Below are 22,171 nucleotides of genomic sequence, written 5' to 3'. Positions count from 1 at the left end.
TGCAATATTGGGAGGGTGCAGCTCTCTTCCCAGCTGCAAATCTCCATGAGATTTCTGGGACAGTGAGCCCGGTGCATACACACCAACTTGGTGTTTTCCTTCTCCAGTTTGCTGGGGACTCTGCGCTGAGAGCCTCCACCTGAGCACAGCACCTTAGCTGTAGAGGCTAGTTTGGGCACAGGCACAGTTTCCTACAGAAACTGGGCGTATTTGAAAGGGACTAAGGGAAGCTTATTTTATGTGTCCCTCCTACAACCCTGGCTTCTACTGAAGTGAAGACTGGAAATAAAGGCCACACTGATTTTCTTCTGAGAAAACACATTACCATGGGAAAAAAGTACTAATTGCTCTGTGGGTAATGTTTTTATTTTACAAATGCTCTGTGGCTCTGCAGTGACAGCATGGTTACATTTCTGACAGTATCACTGGTACAATTTCCAGGCCCCTCAGGGAGAGCACTGTGGGAATTTTCCTCCTGGAAAGAAAGGCAAATTCTCTGGTCTCAAAGGTACACTTGATCTAAACACGATTCAAAATAAGTAAAAAACGGATGATAACACAGCAAATAATGAAAGCTTGACAATTCAGCTAAACCAAAAGATCTTATCCAGAACACTATGGGAGCGTCAAAGAGAACTGCAAAAAATAACTGTGTCTTTGACTGTTTTTTACAACTTCCCAGCCGCTCAAACTCTCGTCTCCGAACTGGGAAATGTGAGAAGAACCAAAGGGGAGAGAAGAAACTGGAAAAGTGTAGGGAAATGTAAACATTAGAAAGAAATTGAGTGTAAGCTGGGGACAGCTTCAGGGTCAATGTCTGGGACTCTCCTGTCCGGTATGATCTAGATAGACCTGGGCCAGCCACGTGTTCCGTGGAGGCTGGGTGGCGGCGACAGATGACCCGTCTGGCCATCGAGCGACTAGAACGCGCTTTCGCAGGAGCAGGGCAGCGGCCGGGGGCGCGGCGGGGGTGGGCGCAAGCCTCCCTCCACCGGCTGCTCGCGTCTAGCGTGGTGGTAATGGGGGTGGGGCCAGCGGTGGCGGTGAAGCGCTTGGTGGTCCCCGGCCCCCTCATCGTCCTCCGCTCTTCCCTCCCACGAGCAGCAGGCTGCGCCCAGGCACCTTCGCAGCCGCCGCAGGAGCTGGCGGCCGCCCGCCTGGAAAAAGAGGTAGACGAAGGGGTTGAGAGCGCTTTTGGCCACCCCCACGAGGTGCAGCGCCGCCATCAGGTTCTCGGTCTCCCAGTCTCCCACCTGTCCGGACGACCATGCGGCCGCCAGCCGGACGACGAAGTAGGGAAGCTCGCAGCTCACGAACAGCAGCGCCAGCGCCAGGCTCATCTTCAGACTCTGAACCTTCGCGCGGGGCAGCGCGCAGGGCGCAGGGGCTCGGCCAGGAGTCGCCGACCAGGGCGCTGAAGGCCGTGGGGCCTGGGGCAGGCGCTGCCACCAGGCGCAGAGCAGGCAGCTGCATGCTACGCCCGTGACCACGACCGGCGCCACGAAGCCCGCGACGGCTTCATAAAGCGCGTAGACCTGCAGGTGCCAGCGCGGCAGGGGCGCGAAGATGTCGCGGCAGCGACGCTCCCCCGCCCAGGTGCTGGCTGCCAAGGGCGCGGCAGGAGACGGCGAGGGGGCGCCCCCGCGCACCACGAAGGCGGGGGGCAGCGCCAGCAGCAGTGCCAGCAGCCAGCCCAGCGCGGCGAGGGCGCGCGCGGGCAGCGGCGGGCCCTGCGGGCGGCGCACTGCGCGCTGGCGTTCGAGGGCAATGAGCACCACGAGGTGGGCAGAAGCGCCGCGGCCAGACGCCTGCAGCAGCTGCACGAAGCGGCACGACAGGTCTCCCGCTGCCCGGCGCGGCTCGCCCAGAAGCTCCCAGGCCAGCTGCGACAGCGCGGTGCCTCCGCACGCGTACAGGTCAGCCAGGGCCAGCTGCACCAGCAGGAAGTCCATCTTGCGACGCTTGGGACCCGCCCAGGGCCCGCCACCCCCGCACAGGCGGCACAGCACCGTGGCGTTGCCGGCCACCGCCACCACCAGGATGACCCCCAGGAAGACCAGGCGGATGCCGCGGCTGGGTGGTCCGGGAGGCGGCGGCGGCGGCGGCGGCCCGGGGGCTGGGGTCCCCTGTCCGGAAGTGAAGTTGAGACCCCAGCCAGGAGAGACAGGTACGGAGACGTTGGATGTCGGCGAGAAAGTTGAGGGGTTGAAAGGATCCTCCATCCTTAGCCTGGGGAAAAGGAGGTACGGAAGCGGGCCGGTAGGGCGCTACCCAAGTGGAGGCGAGGCTGCCAGGGGCACGACGCCGCGTCTACGAGTTCCCAAAGTTAGTTGAAAACGCACACACACACACGGAGGGAAATGGATTCGGGTAGACTTGCGCCTAGTTGTTTTTATAGGTTGTCCTCGTCATTTGTCACTCAAATGTGGGTTGTACACTCGAGGAACACACATGATTCTTATTCTCCACCTTCTCCGTGTCTCTCCTCCCAATCCCGCTGGTTGCCCCTCCAATCTGCCGCAGCTCCCACGGTGCGCTCGCGGTAGCAGCGGACCGCACAGCTCTGGGTGCCTCTCGGTTCGCTATTTACACGTAGAGCACAGCAGGGCCGAAGCTCGCTTTGCCTGGCCTTTGCAAAAAGCTCCTGTTAGCTGGGACCAACATACCAGAGGGGAAGGTCCTGACCGAGATTGTACGTCTCAAAATGGTTACGGATTGCCGGAGGCGGGCGGGGGGGGGGGGCGGGGAATAGAACAGACACTAATTTTGATTTAAAAAACTCGGAAATGGGAAATGCCATGGATCTGCGTGTACTAGCATGAGAAAAACAGGAAACACTAGAAACCCAACAGCGTTTGGGGCAAAGAGGAGCCCAGTAGATGAATCTTTGATAAAGATATGCCTTCCTCTGGCCAACAATCAGAGTATTTACTTGCAGAGAACTAAAGTAATGATACTGCTTGGCATTTAGGAGGAGCAGTGATTTGCAGATGTTTCAAATACTCCTCATTACTAGAAGCAGTGGATCGCAGCTGCTCTCTCGGTGATGCAAAATTCACTGCATTAGTCTGAAGAGAGAATTAATAGGTTTTATGCAAATGGTAGTACATTTGTTGATTTTTCCCTTAATATTTTCATCCAGTGACGGATGTGTCATCATGGCTCATTCTCTTGATTCTGTTTTCCAAGCAGATGGAGGTTGCTGGGAGGGACTACGCCCCCAATAAGCCTAGAGAAAAGGTGACTAAGAAAATGATAAGACGGCCAATTTTTAAAAAAGAAATCCAAGTCACAGGAGATGGTTTAGATTCAATGCTATGTCTTTTAGTTTAGCCTTATCTGCCCACAAACAAATCTTAGTTTTCCTGTTGAAAGCTTCAGTTTGTCTTTTATGCACCCTCCACATGATCACTGTGCAAGTAGATTTCCTGCGCTTCCTGGTCTGGGCATCTGCTGGGATTCACTGTCCCAGGCTGACGACACATTTGGCACTTTAAGATGCTCCAGAGAGGAGGGTTTGGTGGATGCAGAAGACAGTCCTCTTAGTTGCCTGGAGGAATCCTAATTCCCAAAGTGTTGTCCTTCGGCCAGAGACCTTTGCCATTTTTTTTCTTTTAAGATTTTATTTATTTATTTGACAGAGACACAGCGGGAGAAGGAACACAAGCAGGGGGAGCGGGAGCGGGAGAGGGAGAAGCAGGCTTCCCGCTGAGCAGGGAGCCCGATGCGGGGCTCGATTCCAGGACCCTAGGATCATGACCTGAGCGGAACGCAGACGCTTAACGACTGAGCCACCCAGGTGCCTGACCTTTGTCATTTTTATTATCCTCTCCCCAGTGCCTAGCACTGGGCCTGACACAGGTGCAATATCAGGAAATATGTTTTGAATTGCTGAACTAATGGATATATGATGCATTTCAGAGAACTTTGAGCAAATGTTCCTGCTTTGACGATAAATCCATCAACCTAAGAAAAAAAATGCCTTTCATACCTGTGCCAGTATCATCCGGAGGAGCCCAGGGAAGCTCTGGGAGAAGGGGGTTAGAGCCATTCTTGGTGGAACACTTGAAAAAGAGGTAGAGCGATAGCCTTGGGAAATCAAACTCTTGGTTTAATTTTTACATTCTCCCCTCGGAGGCTTTTGCCGAGGCCTTTTTCTTTGTAACATACATCATCCCAGCTTATGATCCACTCCTTTCAGGGAGCTCTCTCTGAGCAGTACCCATAATTCAGTGATTTCTCTAGCCAATATCAGTTTAATATTTCTCAAGATAATTCTATAATTTGTCTCAAATTTGTTGAAATGCTCTCATATAACAAGACTCTACCAGTGAAATTACATTTCGCAGAACTTAACTTTACCAAGACCTGATAAATCATTGATTTAAAAAAAATAATTTTTCTCAAAATAACACATACACAGAGCTTGGAAAGTTGGATAGACCTAGAGGGCTGACAACATCGTTTCCTGTCCACACACTCTCCCGCCTCCTTCCCCTCTTCTAGACGGAACTAATTTAGAACCGATTTACTGTTTCTTCTGGCATTTACTTAATTCCAGAATTCTAAATAGCAAATGTGTAATGTGCTATCTATTAGCTTCTCATTAGATAATTTCTCCTTTCCCATACTTAATACAGTAATACTGTAATTTTGGGTTAGATCTATATTTAGTGTTTACATTATTGTGAAATGAAAATATTCCCAGGTGAATGTTATAGATATTATGAATATCATTTTCTTTTTCTTGAAGTTAATAATTGCCTTAAATTTCATTGTTACATAGCTAATTCTTCCTATACCTCTAAGTAGTCCCTCAGTTCAGTTTTGTAACAAAATGTAGCAATTCCAGTTTATTTTTCTTGGAAACGTTCTTACCAGAGACCTCCATTTCCTTCCTGTGTGGGCTGGTTTCTCTCTAGGCCTACTATACAACTATCATTCTAGAATCTCTATTTGTTGTCATCACTGAAACTGCCTTTCTTTTGGGTTGGAATTCTTGTTTCTTGGATCTCTGGTCCTTTTTCTTGGTTTCTTTCCCTTTTGGTAAAACACATCATCCAACATGTTGTAAGGTTAAAAAGATTGTGCAGAGGCTGAGGACATAGCTGTGGGAGTCTTGTTGCACCTATTTTTTGAGTCACGTTGCCCTCCAGGACAGCTGTTACCCAGGCATCTCCCTTTACCATTATCCTAGAGACTCCTTTTATTATCTCATGCTGGGTTTCCTGCTTTCTAATTTCGTGTGTGTGTGTGTGTGTGTGTGTGTGTGTGTGTGTGTGTGTGTGTGTGTGTTCTTGGTTTATTTCCCTGCTTGGGTAGAATGCATCCTTCAGTGACTTCTAGAGAAAGGATAAATTTTGGTGATCTTGCATGTCTGAACATTTCTTTATTTTACCATCATTCTTAACTGATGACTTGGCTGGAGTTAAAATTCTACGCTGGAAATGCTTTCCTTCCGAATTTTGATGGCATTGCTCCATTCCTTTCTGGGTTCTAAGTGTTTGTGTTTAGAAGCCTAAAGGCGCTCTGGTTCTTGATTTGTGTAAATGTGATCATTGTTTTGTTCATTCTAGAACTTGATTCTTTTCTTGTCCGTGACAAATTTCACAAGGATGTGTTTAGTTGGATCCACTGCATGGGTTATATTTAATTGCATTATTTCTCTAGTGACCTTTAATCTAGAATGATTTCCCAGTCTTTCTTTTTCCTTTCATGACTCTGACAGGTCTGAAGGGTCCATGACGCATGTTTGGTAGAATGTCTCTAAAGTTTTATTTGTTTCCACATAATTAAATTTGGATTAAAGTTTTGGGGCTGAAATACTACATGGGTAATACTGTGTTCTCAGTGCATCATTTCAGGGACATACAGTGCTAGTCTGTCTCAATACTGGTGATGTTAAGCTTGGCATATGTTTTTAAAACATAAGGTTTTGGGTTCTGTGCTCGTCCTCCAGAGGTAGCCACTCCCTGGCCCATATCCACCTGGCCTACTGAAGGGGCTCCTTTCGATCTCTAGCCCTGCCCCCAATCTTTCTCATGAGTGCTGCTTCAGGTCCATGAAAAAAGTTCATGGTGGTTTCCCTTGTGTGGGGGGCTCCCAGAGTTTCTATTGTTATTATCACACACATTGGACTAAAATTTTAAGGGTTTGTTAAAGTTATCAGTTGTTTGGTTACCCATTCTTTTGGCTGCTAGTTCCCCACCCCCCTTACATTCTGCCAAAGGTGACCCAGACTGAGTGTCCCACCCCTTCTCAGAGGAGCTTGCTACCCTTTTGAATTCAGTTTACCTGTTGCCTTGCAGCCTCAGGCACCTGATGGGCTCAAAAAAAGCTTAGATTATCTAGCTTTTTTTTTTTCTTGATTTTTGTTAACATGGGAGGAATATTCCCTTGCAACCTTCCCTATCCTATGTGAAAGCACAACTCTCAGAACATTATTTAAGGATACCAATCCTTTGCTATAAATATTATAAAATTGATGCTTATTTTGTTGTCTAAACTTCTTGAACAGTTTATTTGCTCTTAATAATAAAAAAATTAAGACTAAAAATATTCTGAGTGTAGTTCTGGTTGTGTGTCACATGTTCTGAGTTTTCTTATTTTCTTTATTTTAAAAATAGCATAGAACTGTAATTTTTTAACCTAAGAATTAAGATTCTGCTTTATAACTTTATTTTTTAAAAAGATTTTATTTATTCATTTGGGAGAGAGAGAGGTGGAGAGAGCACAAGCAGGGGGAGCAGCAGAGGGAGAGGGAGAAACAGACTCCCTGCTGAGCTGGGAGCTGGACATGGGCCTTGATCCTAGGACCCAGGGATCATGACCTGAGCCGAAGGCAGACGCTTAACCATCTGAGCCTCCCAGGCACCCCTCTGCTTCATAACTTTAAATTGTGTTTTAAAGGGCTAAAAATCTTACCTGAGAACTTTATAATTATAAACAACACACACACACACATCCCTAATATATGATCAGTGTACAAGGGAAGAGTTCTAGCACAGGTCTAGATCTTCCCTGTCTTCCCACTGATTTTCTTCCACCTAGTTTGTGTTGAGACATATCTTTTTCATGGCCCCTCATTGCCAAGTTCTTAGTTTGATTCAGTGATTTATAGTATGATTTAATAGCCAGTAAGAATAGTCTCATCTTAACTTTCTTTTTCCATAATTTCATTAGATATTTGAGACTTTTCTTCCATGGAAACTTTAAGATTGTTTAGTCCAATTAAGAAAAAAAAAATTCCCAAACCCTATTCAGATTAAAATCAGAATTGTACAAAATTTATACATTAATTCTGGAGAAGTGATATTTTAACATCAGATCCTCCCATCCAAGAACTTGCTGTCATTTCATGTTCGTATCTTGTTTGTATACTTCAGTAGAACCTTATAATTTTTTCATTCAGGTAGTGCCTCTTGTTAAAATTTATTTTATACTTTGTCATAATGTGAGATATTTTTCCTAATTTCCATTTTTACCTAGTGATTATTCTTATAGATTTATATTTATTTTTGTATATGTAGCTATTTAACAAATTCCATCAATTCTAGTAGTTTTTATTAGGATGCCCTAGGTTTAATGAGATGGAAAACCACAAAAAGTAGAAGGATAAATACAAAATCTACCCTTTTATTTTATTTTATTTTATTTTATTTTTAACAGAGAGAAATAAAAACATATAAGCCTCCCAGGTGATGTGGATGTTTCTGGTCCAAGGACCAGAGTTTGAATAATAAGGTTCCAGAACCTTGGTTCCCAGATTTCGCTACACATTAGAGGCATCTGGGAAGCTTTTAAAAATCTCAGAGCTTAGAAGTTGGAGCCAGGCATTAATAGTTTATAAACAGCCTCAGGTAATTCCAGTTTGCAGCAAAGTTGTGAACCACTGTTCTAGACTAGGGGTTAGCAAACTGTGGTCCACAACAGGTCAAATCCCGTGTTTTTGTCAACAAGGTTTCATTGAAAAGAAGCCATGCTCATCTGTTTACATATTGTCTATTGCTATTTTCACGCTCCTCGGGTAGTACTGAGTAGTTGTGAAAGAGACCATATGGTTCACAAAGCCTAAAATATTCAGTATCTGGCCTTTTTCATAGAAAAAGATGAAGAAGAATAGAGTCCCCTCGTCAACTCTCCTGTGCGGGCTTTTGCTAGAACTTACTGTTTTTAGAAGGCTGTACTTATTGAGAGCCTAATGTGTTGGTTTTCTAATCCAGTGTGTTATCTGAAAGACTCTAATTTCCAGCCAATTAATTCAACAAGTATTAATAATCTTCCGTGTGTCAGGCACTTGGGATACTTTAGGAAACTAAAAGGACAAAAAGCCATGCCTGTACAGAGAGCTTTCATCCTAGTGGGGTAGGAGGGATGGGGTACAGCATAAACAAATTAAATAGGTGAAATATACCCTGCATTGGATGGTAATGATTACCATGGAGAAAAATAAAGCAGGCAAGTCCTTGTGAGAAAGGTAACACTACGGCAGTCATTTGAAGGGGGCAGCAGAGTGACCCATGTGGCAATCTGAGGAAAGAACTGAATTCCCAGCAGAAAGCATCGACAAGCACAAAGGTCTTGAGGTGGTCCATGCCTGGGGTGCTAGGAAACAACAGGGACGCCAGTGTGGCCGGAAGAGAGTGAACAAAGTGGGAGTGTGGGAGGAGAGGTGGTCTGTGAGGGAACATTCAGCCAGACAGTCCAGCTTCCTGTAGACCTTTGTGATGATTTTGGCTTTTACAGAGTAAGACGGGAAACCAGTGGAAGGTTTTGAGTGTCTGGTGAAGGGATGCAATATATCTTTAACAGGATCACTCTGGCTGCTGTGTTGAGAAAAGACTGAAGAAGCCCCAGGGCAGGCTCAGGGAGACCTCTTAGGGGGCTACTGCAGAATTCCAAACAGGAGATTACGGTAGACTGGAACAGGATGGAGCCGCGGAGGCAGTAAAAATGAATCCCAAAGACTGTCCTCAATTTAGTTTATAATTCGTGTCAGTTTCTCTCAGATCCTGGCATTCATTTCTTAGCTTTCCAAGTTTTTCTTCTTTTTCTGTTTTAATGGTTGTTAGATACCAGTTAGAGTTAGATTTTGTCCTAAAAACTCAGTTGTACCTAAGTATGATCCTATATCCAATATGCTTAAAACATTGTGGATGATTGGTAAGTTCTAGCAACAAATGCATCTTGAAGGGTTTGGGTAGAATGAGATGGATTGTATTATCTTCACATGCCTATGTTTTCAGAACCACATTTCTATTATTATTGCTTTATTTTCCCCTTGTAATTAGCATATACACCCACACACTAGCTATTTCATGTTCTTTAGGTTTAACTAGGAGATGGGAGGTAGATTTGTGTATTTTCATTTTAATTGTAATAGTCTAACATTGAGATCTTTTCCTTGAGGGCTTTATAAACTTCAGAATGTATCTGAAGCGAAATTTATTTCTCAGAAATTCATATGTAACTGCAAAGATAAGCTCATACAAATTCACTGAAGAAGAGTAAAAAAAGGAGATGAAGTGGCCCATGAAGAAAACTTCAAAGACAGTTTGAAGAGGAAGTTAGGTAAAATTATTATTTGCAGATCAGCTTTTTACCTGAACAATATAAGATACCAATTGAAAAACTATTGGTACCAAAAAATATTATATTATTGATGCAAAATTAATATACAGAAAAAGAATCTGCATATATAAACAAGCAGTTAGAAGATACAATGGAAGAAAGATCACTTAAAATAGCACACCACCAACAAATGATAAAACAACTAGGAATAAACTCATCTCTGCCTACACGTCAGGATCATTAGCTAGAGAGCTTAAGGGAGCAATAAGAAAGAACAGTGCCCGGGGTGTGCCATTCCCAGAATTCTAGGATTTCTAAGAGGTTTTAATTTCATTAGTGTGGGGTGGGGCCTAGGCATTATTTTTTTAAAGGTCCTTACTTTTCCAAAAATCTCTATAGAAACTGATCCATATGAAGAAAACTTAGAATACTACTGTGAGATCAAAGAAACCTTGAAGAAAGGGAAAAGTGTGCTCTATTTTTTAGAATAACTGAAGATCATTAAGAGTTCAATTCTCCCTAAAATAGGTTATAAATTTCATATGGTTTCATAAAAAGATTAACAAAATTTTTCATTTCTGAGCCAGGCAAACTTATTCTAAATTTGTGTGGAAAACCTAAGTTAGCAAGAGTGGCCAGGACAACTCTGAAAAAGGAAAGTGTTGGAAAGGAACTAGTCTGACCAGAGATGGACTACTGCATCAGTAAACAAAGTAGATTGGTCCATGGGAAGATAAAAAATGTTCTGAAAGGACCCAAATGTAAATGAGACTTTGGAATATGATAAAACAACGTTCCAAATCAATAGAGAAAAAGATAATTTATTCAATAAAAGGTGTTATATAATGAAGTGGCATTTTCTAACCAAGGAGACAAATGTTATTTACTCAATAAAAGGTCATTTGGGTAGCCATCTTAAAATAACTAAAGTTAGATTTCTAATATAGAATACATTCCAGAGGGGGCAAAGATCTAAGGACAAAAATAAAGCTCTAAAAGAAGTTAAGTGGGGAATACCATGCTGAATATGTATGACACAAAATCCCAAAGCCATAAATGCAAAGATTCATAAATTTGATTGCATGAAAATAACAATTTCCACAGGTTAAAAACACCAAAACAAAGTCAAAAGACAAATTACAAAAAGGAAAAAAAAATGTGCAGCTTCTCTTACAGACAAAAAGCTAAGATCCAAAACCATGCCTATAATAAAAAAGACAAGCAATAGAAAAATAGGCAAAGAATAGAAATAGGAAAGGTCACAGTGAAGGAAATTCAAATGGCTATTAAATATATGAAAATATCTATCTTACTCATAATAAAAACATTAAAAAGAATATATTTTTTATTTATCAGGTTGGTGAAGGATGGGAGGAAGTGTATTACTGGTGAGAATTTAAATTGGTATAACTTCTCTGGAGTTATTTTGCTAGATACAGTCTTGCCCCAGCAATTTCACTTCTAGGTATTTTTAAGTGGGAGGAAAAAAGGGCAAGATGCAGAACATTTTATAGAGTAAGCTCCCTTTTGTGGGGAAGTGAGGAATACAAAGTTTGTTTGTTAGATATACTGTGTGTCTTTAAAAGGATACTTAGGAAGGTGGTTATAGTTGCCCCAGGAAGGGGAACTGGGAAAAGAGGGACACTTCATGTTCATTTGTTCTCTCTTTTGTACCTTGTGCATATATTACCAATTTTAAAAACCGGTAATAAAGTCAGCCAGATCCAGGATCTGTGTGCCATCAAATACTCTGAATACTCCCATCAAATACATCCAAATGATTTATGCCCCATCAGATGCAAATAACTCATCAGACACCATCAAATACAAATAACTATTTTATGGTTCATAAGTCATAATTGTTAAAATTGTCTATATTCCATATTATTCAGAGGAATATAACTTTATATTATACTACTTGCTTCCATCCTTTTAATACGTCAAGTTGTTAAAAGTAAGAAAGAGGTCTTGATAGTAATCATTTTTGAAAATATATAATTCTGTAACGATTACTACTTTATCTTAAAATAGAATACATTCTTTAAAAGTAACTAAAAATCAGTAATTATTAAAACAAACATATGAATCATGATCTAATCATGATCTCTTACCATTGTCTCTAGATGTTGCTTTAGAACATTACTTTCTAGCTTTAGTTCAGATTTTTTTAGGATTAGTGGGGGTTTTAAGCCACCGATCAATCGCACTTTCATACTTCCTTGGTTCTTGCAGCCAGTCCTGATGCCACCTGAGGTTCGCTATAACATTTGAATAGTTCTGCCCTATACTTTGTTTCCACCTGATAAACTGCTCTTTATTGTATTGGTGGACAGAAGCAGAAACCTTAGGGTAGTTTATAATGGAACGAAGCTTCCTATCCAAAGAATATGTAACTTCTGGAAATTGTGTAGCAATATTTGTTAGTTCATCTGGATCTGAGGAAAGATCTGGAAGAAAAAAATGAAATAGCTGTCAAAACAGCTACCTGCTACAAAAACATATTTTAGAATGCCATTACTCTGTGACAGATAATGTATTTGAGTTTATTTTTATTTTCAGTTCCTCTTAGCACAATAAAATGAAGGAAGTTCTCTAAATCTATGTCCAAATTACCTTCCTACCATCATCCTGCTATCTCATGTTTTTTTCTTATCCATTCCTGGGTGGCAGAAATAGATGAACTCTTATCACTAGAAAGCTGGCTTAGCCCTAATTCTTCCTGGTTTTGATGCCTTGTTTACTATGACATACAGAGAAAAAAAATAGTAATGCTTATAGTCTCCCATTTCAACAGCCCCACACTTTCCAGATATAAGAATTCTTTACATAGTCAAGTCATATTCTTGCAACCTCACTTATTCTTAGTTTTCTATATATTTTAGCATCTTGTGCTTGGATTTTTGAACATTCAGTTCATCAACACCGTCCATTTGAGCAAATAGCCATGGAAATAAGAATGTATCTCAATTGCTACCACCAAGAAAAGAATGATAAATATTTCAGAACATAAATACCCTTTTTACCTAGGTAAAAAGAAGACAGAAAATATAACAGGATGCCAATCTAATTGGAAAAATAGCAAATCAAAGATCTTATGACGATTTACTTAAGATAATAAATGAACATTACATGTTGATGGAAAAACCTCGATGAACCTATGTGGTGCATTTGCCAGAAGAGCCCTGAAGACATTTGACTTTGTTAGATGACTTCAGATGGTACCACTTTGGGAAAGGGAAGTCAGCGAATAAACCCCAGAGAATACAGGAAAGGCAGGCTCACCCACTGATCCATTCACAGTCACATCTGCTTTTTTTGCAGAACAGGTCCAGGGAATTGGGCAAGAGATGCCCTTGCATATCAGGATGAAAATTTAAGGACTTCCTTTTGAAGCCAAGAATCTCCTGCTCTTTGAGTTAAGGGGGGGAGGAGGAGGCCAATCAGTTTAGCCCCTAAAGAATTATTTGGAGTTAATAATTTTGACATTTCTAACTGGAAAGGAAACTTAGGGATAAATAAATATTAATAATGGCATATTTTATGTGAAAAAGGGGGGCAAAGGATAAGTAAAACCTGAATTTAATAATGTTGCTTTAAAATTAATTCATAGAGGGGTGCTTGGGTGGCTCCATTGGTTAAGCGTCCGACTCTTGATTTTGGCTGAGGTCATGATCGCAGGGTCCTGGGATCAAGGCCCACGTCAGGCTCTGTGCTGAGCTGGGAGTCTGCTTGAGAGTCTCTCTTTCCCTCTCCCTGTGCCCCTCCCCTCTGTGCACGCTCTCTCCCCGCAAAAATCAATCAATCAATCAATCAATCAATCTTTAAAAAATTGAAAAATAAAATTAATTTATGGAGTAGTGAAGCTAGCAGGCAGGCATCTTTGTGGAGTAGAAGGAGCATGGATTTTGAAGTTACACCTGGGTTAAAATCCCAGTTCTGCCACTTAGCTGTGAGATCTTGCACAGGTATTTGAATCTCTTTCAAACCTAGTCTTCTCTATAAAATGAGGATAATGGTATCATCTTATATAATAAATGTAGAATGTCAGGCTTCACAAGATACAGGGATTAATCTCCAGAACAGCTGAAACCAAGGGATAATGAGAGGGTGTTGACTACTGTTTGGGAAAATAACCATGAACATTAGAAGACACCTTGATCAGAGAAAACTGTGGTTTCAGTCTTGAGACCCTGATCAAAAGCCTTTGGACACTTGCTCTGGAATTCAGATGATTTGCAAAGAAGCTGCACCTCACATGGGTAACCTTTTGTAGATTGTCCTGGCCTAAGAAGCAGCAGATATTTATTTATTTAACCAATGGAGACTGGATCTCTTGAGCAACACTATGGAGGTCAGCTCATTCCATATAATTCTACACTTAAAAATATATCAAAAGGTTTACCAAAGAGTTGAGGCAATACTGAAGTACCATCAGAGTAGGCTATATACTTCCACTGGTTGGTCCGAAGCATATAGGTGGAAGCATTCACATTGCATCCATGGAATTCACTCAGAATCCAGGGCGGATGTAGGTTTTTGAATTTATACATTTCTGATGATAATGGCAACAAAGAGTATCCACTCAGGTTCTGAAGCAGAGGAGCTCCAGCAATATCTATGTAACAAAATAACATAATATTTTTAAATAACTTATTCTTTCATTAGTTGAAATATTCATAAATGACATCGTTAGAGGTTGTGGAGACCAAAGACCATATATGGATTTTGTAAATAGATGGCCTAGGTCCAAACACTTACTTCATTAGCCTTGTGCCCTTGGACATGATATTAACCACTCTGAAGCTCAGTTTCCTCATTTGTAAAAGGTGAATAATAATCATACCTGTACTTCATACACTTATTTTAGGTTTAAATATGATAATTTATGTAAGGTTCTGAGAACAGTACCTGATAGGAAACCCTCAACAGATATTAATCAGTCCTTTATTTCTGAAAGATAAATAATTACAGTTGTTTCTCAAATTTGTTTCACCAAATACTAAGATAAAAGACCTATATGAGAAAGGGGCTTAGTAGTCATATATCTTTGCAAACAGTGATTAAGTAGGCAAATTTGTTGTAGATGTAAATTTATTGCTGATATATATATCATAAAACTTTAAGGGTGGTATAACAGTATGCCATTTGTCCCAGAGTTATTTGATGACATAACATTTTTACCCTCAAGCAGCATATTGAGGGGCTAGTATTTTGCAGAACATACTGATTTAGGGAAAAATAATTTATTATCCCCTTATCAAATATAAACATATAAAATATAGCATGAGAAATGTCTAACTTAAAAATGAGGTATTTTTATTTATTTATTTTTTTAAAGATTTTATTTATTTATTTGACAAAGAGAGACACAGCGAGAGAGGGAACACAAGCAGGGGGAGTGGCAGAGGGAGAAGCAGGCTTCCCGCGGAGCAGGGAGCCCTATGCGGGGCTCGATCCCAGGACCCTGGGATCATGACCTGAGCCGAAGGCAGATGCTTAACGACTGAGCCACCCAGGCACCCCAAAATAAGGTTATTTTTAAAAAATGCTTTTAGGGTATTTGGAACTCAAACTATTTTTTCCTATAGAAAAACTACCATTAATTATGACTGGGTACTTGGGATAGTTCCAAAATGAGTTTGCAGTTGCCTTTCCACCCCTTTTCTGGTTTCCATGTTCCATGTTTTTAAGTATAATTAAATATTTCCAATGAAAAATAGGAAGTAATAGATCTGCAATGCTAGGAGTTAAACAAAATTGAATAAGAAAATTAACATGACTAAGTATTTGAGGAATAATAGGTTAATTTCAGGAGAATAAAGAGGTAGAGAAAGACCTCTATAAGTCTTTTGAAGGTACATGTTTTACATATAACATAATTTAAAAATCCGTATTCTCCCATTTCCTTGGAAGGGGCATATTACAAGTACTAATTTCCTGCCAATCAATCATAATCATGGACTTTTTTGGAGAAAGAAAGAAATATCGGAGGTAACTGGTTAAAAACAAAAGGAGCAAAGACATTAAAGAGGATGTGAGAGAAAGGGACTGCTCAAGATAAAACTTACAAGGCAGGAGGCCACTACTATGAGGTCTACTATAAGGAATGCAAGTAGCAGGGCAACAGGCTGGGTCAGGCTGGTCTGCCTGGCAGCCATTAGGGGGCACCACTAGGGAGGTGTAGGAAGGGAGAGAAGGGGACTTCAAAGATGATTGGGAAGCAGAGACCAACTGGTATATATCCAGGACTGACAAGTTCCTGTATTCAGCATTTTAAATAACCTCTGATGCTTAGAAATACCTTATTTCAGATCTATTCTTAGCCTAATTTTCCTAAAAAAGTTGGGAAGACTAAGAAAATTGACATGGTTCTCCTGTGTTTAATGAGAAGTCAGTAGTAAATTGGGATAAGAGTGCAGTTAAGTATTTTTTTTTTAATTCATTCAATGACCTAGGTGCTGTTCCAGGTGTAAGGAAACAACAGTGGACAAGGCAGGTAAGCTCTCCTAGAGCTTACATTCTAATATGTGGGGACAGATGAACAAACATGTCAGATGGCGCTAAGTGCAATGAAGAAAAATAAAGCAGGACAAGGGAGACAGAATGATGGCGAGTATGTGTTCAGGTGCTGTTTTATATAGTGTGGTCAGGGGAGGCCTCTCTGATGAGGTGACATTTAAACCCCAAGGAAGGGCCAAGGTGAGTCCTGTAGATACCTGGGGGAAGGGCATCCTCCCAGGGAAGAGCAAGTATACACACCCTGAGGTGGGAGCCTGCTTAGTCCATTCCCCAGACACCAAGGAGCCCTGAATGGCTGGAGCAGAGTAGGTGAGAGGTACGTAAAAGAGGACTGAGAGATTTTGTTGGAATCCCAGGCGCAAGGAGAGATTTTGAATTTTACTCTGTGTGAAAGGGAAACCAGCAGAGGCTCTTGAGTAGAAGCATGCTGCGCCTGACGCTAACTACTGCATGGTGAATTGACTGAAAGCGGTCTGAGAGGAAGGTGGGTGCAGGAAGGTACTGCAGGAGTCCAGGCAAGAGAGAACGGTGACTTGTTGCCAGCTATAAGTAGTGGTATATTACACCTTTGTAAACTGATGAAGAATAAAACCCATGTCACATACCCACAGTATTTAATAAATACTTTACATATGTATTAACTTTTCTGTGCCACAGGAAGTGGGGTACTCACTTCTCATATATTTATCAATGATTTCCTTAAAAGCACTTTAGCTTGAACTGCATTTCAAAAAGCTCTTTGATCTTTGTTTAAAACCATTTTCATGTGTTTTTTTCTTCTGGCAGATCTGTCATTCTAATTCTGTTTTAAGTAAGTTTCATCTTTCTTGGTAGTATAAGCAAAGATGAAAAGTAACTGCAGAATTCTCAACAAAGTGCCTTGAATTTAAAACAGTAAACAAATAGGGAAAAATGCAGACCTGGATATATACGATGGTTTCCTGAAGAGAGATAAGATTATATTTCTTCCTGAGCATGAGTAGATAAAAGATTAGACTGGTATGGCCATGATGCAAACTATGTACATTTTTTAGGGCATACTGAAGAATAAAAACTACTAATGATGATAATGCCTAACATTTGTTTGCCATGTTCCAGTCATTGTTCTAAGCTTTGCAATGGCCACTATTATTTACATGTTATTGATAAGAAAATTGAAGACCAGAGATGTTAAGTAACTTGCCCAAGGCCAATACTGAAGGAGGGATTTGAATTTAGGCAGTCTGACGCCAGGATCTCTGGATTCTTCAGTACTACAACACAAGTCTTGCTTTACTGTAGTTACTCAACTTCAGAATATTTTTTAGATAATAAAAACAAAAGAGTCTGTGTAGAATGCTTCTCCCAACCCTCCACTAAGATCTTGTAACAAGAAGGGTTTTGCAATTTGAATCCTTCACAATTAAGCATTCTTTTAAACACAAGTGCATTTTTATATAATTACATTTTCACAATTCAAAAAATATGGATTTATCTTTTATGTGAGGGGAAGGCAGGTGTTTTACAAAAAAGATCAAGTATTAAAAGAAAAAATTCACATGAAAGTAAGTATAAAAGAGAAAATCAAAACAATTTTAATTTTAAAGTGAGACTACCTTTATTTCTAACAGAGCCAAAAGATGCTGACAATAGATTATTAGAGAAGAAAAAATATCGTCCGAGTAATTTTTAAAGAATAATCTCTGAAGTGATATCAACTTTAATAGTATAAAGAATTCCTGTTCATAAAAATGGCACTTTTCTGCCAGTATTAGAAAATGATAATGTGATAGTATACCATAAAGGACTATTAAGATTAACAGACTAAGAATACCCTTTCTACTTCATCGTAAAATACCATTTTATAGGAAAGAAAAAAAATGCTTTTAAACATTGGGGAGGGTATGTGCTATGGTGAGTGCTGTGAATTGTGTAAGACTGTTGAATCACAGACCTGTATCTCTGAAACAAATAATATACTATATGCTACAAAATAGAAGAAGATAGCAGGAAGGGAAAAATGAAGGGGGGAAATTGGAAGGGGAGACGAACCATGAGAGACTATGGACTCTGAGAAACAAACTGAGGGTTCTAGAGGGGAGGGGGGGAGGGGGATGGGTTAGCCTGGTGATGGGTATTAAAGAGGGCACGTACTGCATGGAGCACTGGGTGTTATATGCAAACAATGAATCATGGAACACTGCATCAAAAACTAATGATGTAATGTGTGGTGATTAACATAACATAATAAAATAAAAAAAAAACTGTCATCTAATTCGGAATAAAAAAACAAGCTCAGTACCAAAAAAAACAAAAACCTTTTATATTTTTCCCCAAGTTTTTATTAATTTTATTATGCTGTGCAATATTAGTTTCAGGTATAGGTAAATACCTTTCAAAAACTATTTGTAAATTCAGACTTTTTAATAAAAGCATTGTAGCCTCTTAAATTTGAACAGGCTTTTCATAGTAAGGTAGGTTTATTAAAACATGAATCCCAATTGTTTTTTCCTATTTAATATCCCTCTATTTCAGGTGCTTTTAATCACCATCTTTTATATGATATTTATGAGATCCATAAGTGTAACGGAAGAGGAGGTCTGGCTTGAGGCTTTGATCTAAGAAATTTAATCCCATACTCTGGGTGTAATTTAGAGTCATACAAAATAATACAGCTATGGCTAAGCTAATAAAGAAAGGGCCTTTAGAATCCTAAGACTAGATTATGTTTTATATCTATTGTAAACTCCTAATTGGTTAGAAGAATCACAAAATAAAAAGTTGGTTGTAGATACGTTATCACAATCTGTATATGTTATTTATTAAGCAGAGGTGAAATAGAACATACTGTCCTGTGGGTCTAATTTTTGAGTTAATCTTCACTGAAGTAGCTTTAAACTCTTCCAGTACTGAGCAATTTCGTTTTAAAAGATAGATTGAAACATCAGATTAAACACAGACTATCAGAACAATTTTGCCTTGTTGGCTGGTGAGAGTGTTCAACAAGGCGATAGACTCGGTTTATGCCTGTTAATCCTGGTGTAATTGTTAATAGTCTAAAAAATGTGCTGATTTGGACAATATATTAGATACACCCTATCTCAATAAATAAAACAAAAAAACTCTGTTTATACAGTTTAAAGCCTACATTTTCTTTTCATTAATTCATGGGTGCCATTTTCACATATCATTTTACCATTTAAAATAAAATTGACTATTTTTTACCCAATCTGTTTCTACTTGGTGTTCAAATTGTTTCTAATTCTTTAACTTAATGTGATACTACAATAAATATCCATGGAGATAAATCTTTGTATATAACTATAGGTTATTTTCTAAAATTGGATTTTCTAGGTCAAAAAGTATGCATATTTCTGAGTAACCTGGAACATAATGCCACATTGCCTCCAGAAAATCTGCCAGTTTATACTCCCAGAAGCAGAAAAAAGAAAGGCCTATTTCCAAGAGAATATTTTCTAATTCTTTTTTTAATCTTTGCAAACTCTATATGTGAAAGAAAATTGGTATCTTCTTGTTTTAATATTTTTCTCACTACCGAGTTTGAACCTTTAAAATATCTTGGCCAGGGCGCCTGGGTGACTCAGTTGGTTAAGCGACTGCCTTCGGCTCAGGTCATGGTCCTGGAGTCCCGGGATCGAGTCCCACATCGGGCTTCCTGCTCAGCAGGGAGTCTGCTTCTCCCTCTGACCCTCTTCCCTCTCGTGCTTAAATTCTCATTCTCTCTCTCTCTGAAATAAATGAATAAAATCTTTAAAAATAAATAAAATAAATAAATAAAATAAAATATCTTGGCCATTTGTGTATCTTCTCTTGTGAATTATTTGTTTATATCTTTCGGTCACTTTTTGGGTAGGGTATTTCTCTTTTTCCTATAGATTTGTAAGAGCTCTATTAATATTAACGCTTTATCATTTGCAAAAAGGTTAATTTTAGATAAATGATAATGTTGTCATGCTGTTTCCTGGCTCCAGCATAAGATTCTTGCTGTACCCCTTCATTCTCTTTCTACCTTATCTCCGGTTAACATCTGGTCAGTGGGATGTTTCAATATTTTATATAAAAAGACCCATGTACAGATATTCTCCTTCCTGACCCCACCACGTAAAAGTAACTTTTCCCTTTTGGTGATAAAAATATTTGTGATGAAACATATTATAAACTGTGCTAAGGCTGAAGATGCTAATTTCCAGTTTAGAATTAGAGAGACGCTGATTTTTGGCTTAATTTCCTTTACTCTAGTTGGGCAGATCTAATCAACACATGATTTAAATGCTGTTCATATATTCTGTAGGGAAATGTGACTCAGAAGGAGTCTATTACGAAGAATCCATGAAAGATAAAAATAAGTAAAAATCTACAAAGAACTATGAGTTTTAGAAAATTGTAATAATTAACAAATTGCAGAAAAAAGAAATTGGAGAGCACCTATATAATTTCCAGAAGAGTAGGGAAGGAATGGAAGGAGTTTCTGGCAATGTTTGGTTTTGGCTAATGAAATGCTTATTGTGCAACACAAATTAGCCAGGGATAGGCAGGTATTCTCCTAATAATAAATTCCCTCATTCTAAGCAATTTTATTTAGTGTTTTCTTTTCTTTTTTTTTTTTAAAGATTTTATTTATTTATTTGACAGAGAGACACAGCGAGAGCAGGAACACAAGCAGGGGGAGTGGGAGAGGGAGAAGCAGGCTTGAAGCAGGCTTCCTGCTGAGCAGAGAGCCCGATGTGGGACTCGATCCCAGGACCCTGGGATCATGACCTGAGCCGAAGGCAGATGCTTAACGACTGAGCCACCCAGGCGCCCTATTTAGTGTTTTCTTATATAATCTATTAGCTAAATACATTGTGAAATCTTCCATTGTGAAATCTTGCAGATGCCTTTTAACTTTTATGATGTACAAAATGGCAAGTAGTGTTAATGGTGGATCAAAAATGTAGAGTAGAAAAATTTGCATTGTAGGCAAATATAAAACAAGATTTAAAGAAAAATGGCTTAAATAATGCATATTAATCACCTTACGTTATCAGGTGATAGGTTGACTAAGCATAGATAGAGTAGGACTCACTGCAGACAGCTCCCTGTACATAATGGTCAGTTGAGCTGCTAGAGTCAGAAAGACAAAATGTCAACTATCACTATGAAATATATTGAGGGGATACTGAGAAAGAATCATCCCAACCTTTCATGATCATTTGCAGTTCTGGTCACTGCCCTTCAAAAAAAACAGAACAAGGTTAAAAAATTCAGCAAATTTGGAAATGGGGTGGAGAGACTTCTACATGAGGAAAAACTAGGGGAGGAAACTACAAAAAGATGCCACCATCAAGAAGCACCCATTCCTAAGGGCACCTGGGTGGCTCAGTCGGTTAACCGTCTGCCTTTGGCTCAGGTCATGATCCCAGGGTGCTGGAATTGAGCCCCGCATCGGGCTCCCTGCTCAGCGGGGACCCTGCTTCTCCCTCTCCTGCTCCCCCTGCTTGTGCTCTTTCTGCCAAATAAATAAAATCTTTTAAAAAAAGAAGCACCTGTTCCTAAAACTATAAAGATGATAAGAGAGACACAGACATACATAATCATACATAAACTTATCAAAACAGAAATGAGGAAGTAATCGGGATTGTCTGAAATGTGAGGGAGCCAGAAAGTGGCAGAGATAACGACTAAGTGTAATTGTTTTGGGGGATATAGAGGAATGAGCAAATGACAACTAAGAAACTAAAGAGATTAAAAATATCAGGCAAAAGAACAACAAAGAAGTGTGTTCAAATATACAAGAAGTGATGTAAAATAAAAGAGAGAGGGAAAAGGCACTGAAAAAAATTCACCCTAAAGAATTTTAGGACCCTGGAATAGTCTTCAGTTAAATGAATGGAAGGACTTTGTAGCAGAAAGAAGGAGATAAAAAAGAACTTTCTTACGTCTTTGGTTTTCAGATATATGTTTCTTTCACATTTTGATATATACTTGTGAAACATACATATCTTAAGTTGTATTATCTTCTTCTTTCACCAAAATCTATTTATAAATAGATGGTACTTTTTGTAATTGATGGTGCATTAGAACAGAAGGATTTCAGTATTTA

The 22,171-nt window shown here is 39.8% G+C and overlaps 3 protein-coding genes across 9 annotated transcripts in view; 1 reads left to right on the top strand and 2 right to left on the bottom strand.

Annotated features, from left to right (window-relative positions):
- Positions 1-22,171, top strand: part of TTC37 (tetratricopeptide repeat domain 37) — a 167,477-nt gene that overhangs the window by 18,706 nt on the left and 126,600 nt on the right. Inside the window, exon 1 of one of the 3 annotated variants that reach the window (XM_027605937.2) lies at positions 2,082-2,167. The exons of the other annotated variants lie outside the window; for them this stretch is intronic. The gene's annotated coding sequence lies outside the window, so the exon portion shown is untranslated. Of the gene's footprint in view, positions 1-2,081; positions 2,168-22,171 lie in introns of those variants that run through there. 3 annotated transcript variants of the gene reach the window in all.
- On the bottom strand, positions 349-2,503 carry GPR150 (G protein-coupled receptor 150). The gene has a single exon (XM_027605949.2). It carries the CDS (start codon positions 2,220-2,222, stop codon positions 921-923), a length of 1,302 nt encoding a protein of 433 aa, XP_027461750.1. The 5' UTR covers positions 2,223-2,503; the 3' UTR covers positions 349-920.
- ARSK (arylsulfatase family member K) overlaps positions 11,396-22,171 on the bottom strand; it is a 43,698-nt gene continuing 32,922 nt past the window's right edge. For 4 of the 5 annotated variants that reach the window (XM_027605943.1, XM_027605948.1, XM_027605944.1 and 1 more), the window contains 2 exons: positions 13,973-14,185; positions 11,396-12,017 (listed from right to left, as the gene is read on the bottom strand). In XM_027605943.1, coding sequence (XP_027461744.1) covers positions 11,728-12,017; positions 13,973-14,185 — 503 coding nt within the window. In that variant the 3' untranslated portion in view covers positions 11,396-11,727. The remainder of the gene's footprint in view (positions 12,018-13,972; positions 14,186-22,171) is intronic. The other variant, XM_027605947.1, reaches the window with a different exon arrangement.

Source organism: Zalophus californianus, chromosome 5 (assembly GCF_009762305.2).
Source record: "Zalophus californianus isolate mZalCal1 chromosome 5, mZalCal1.pri.v2, whole genome shotgun sequence".
In the NCBI taxonomy this organism is placed as follows: domain Eukaryota; kingdom Metazoa; phylum Chordata; class Mammalia; order Carnivora; family Otariidae; genus Zalophus; species Zalophus californianus.
The sequence above is the reverse complement of the archived record's forward strand: the minus strand, read 5'-3'. Positions and strand labels throughout refer to the sequence as shown.

Coding starts and splice junctions, on each gene's coding strand:
- GPR150 (XM_027605949.2), bottom strand. CDS start 2,222: ATGGAGGATCCTTTCAACCCCTCAACTTTCTCGCCGACATCCAACGTC.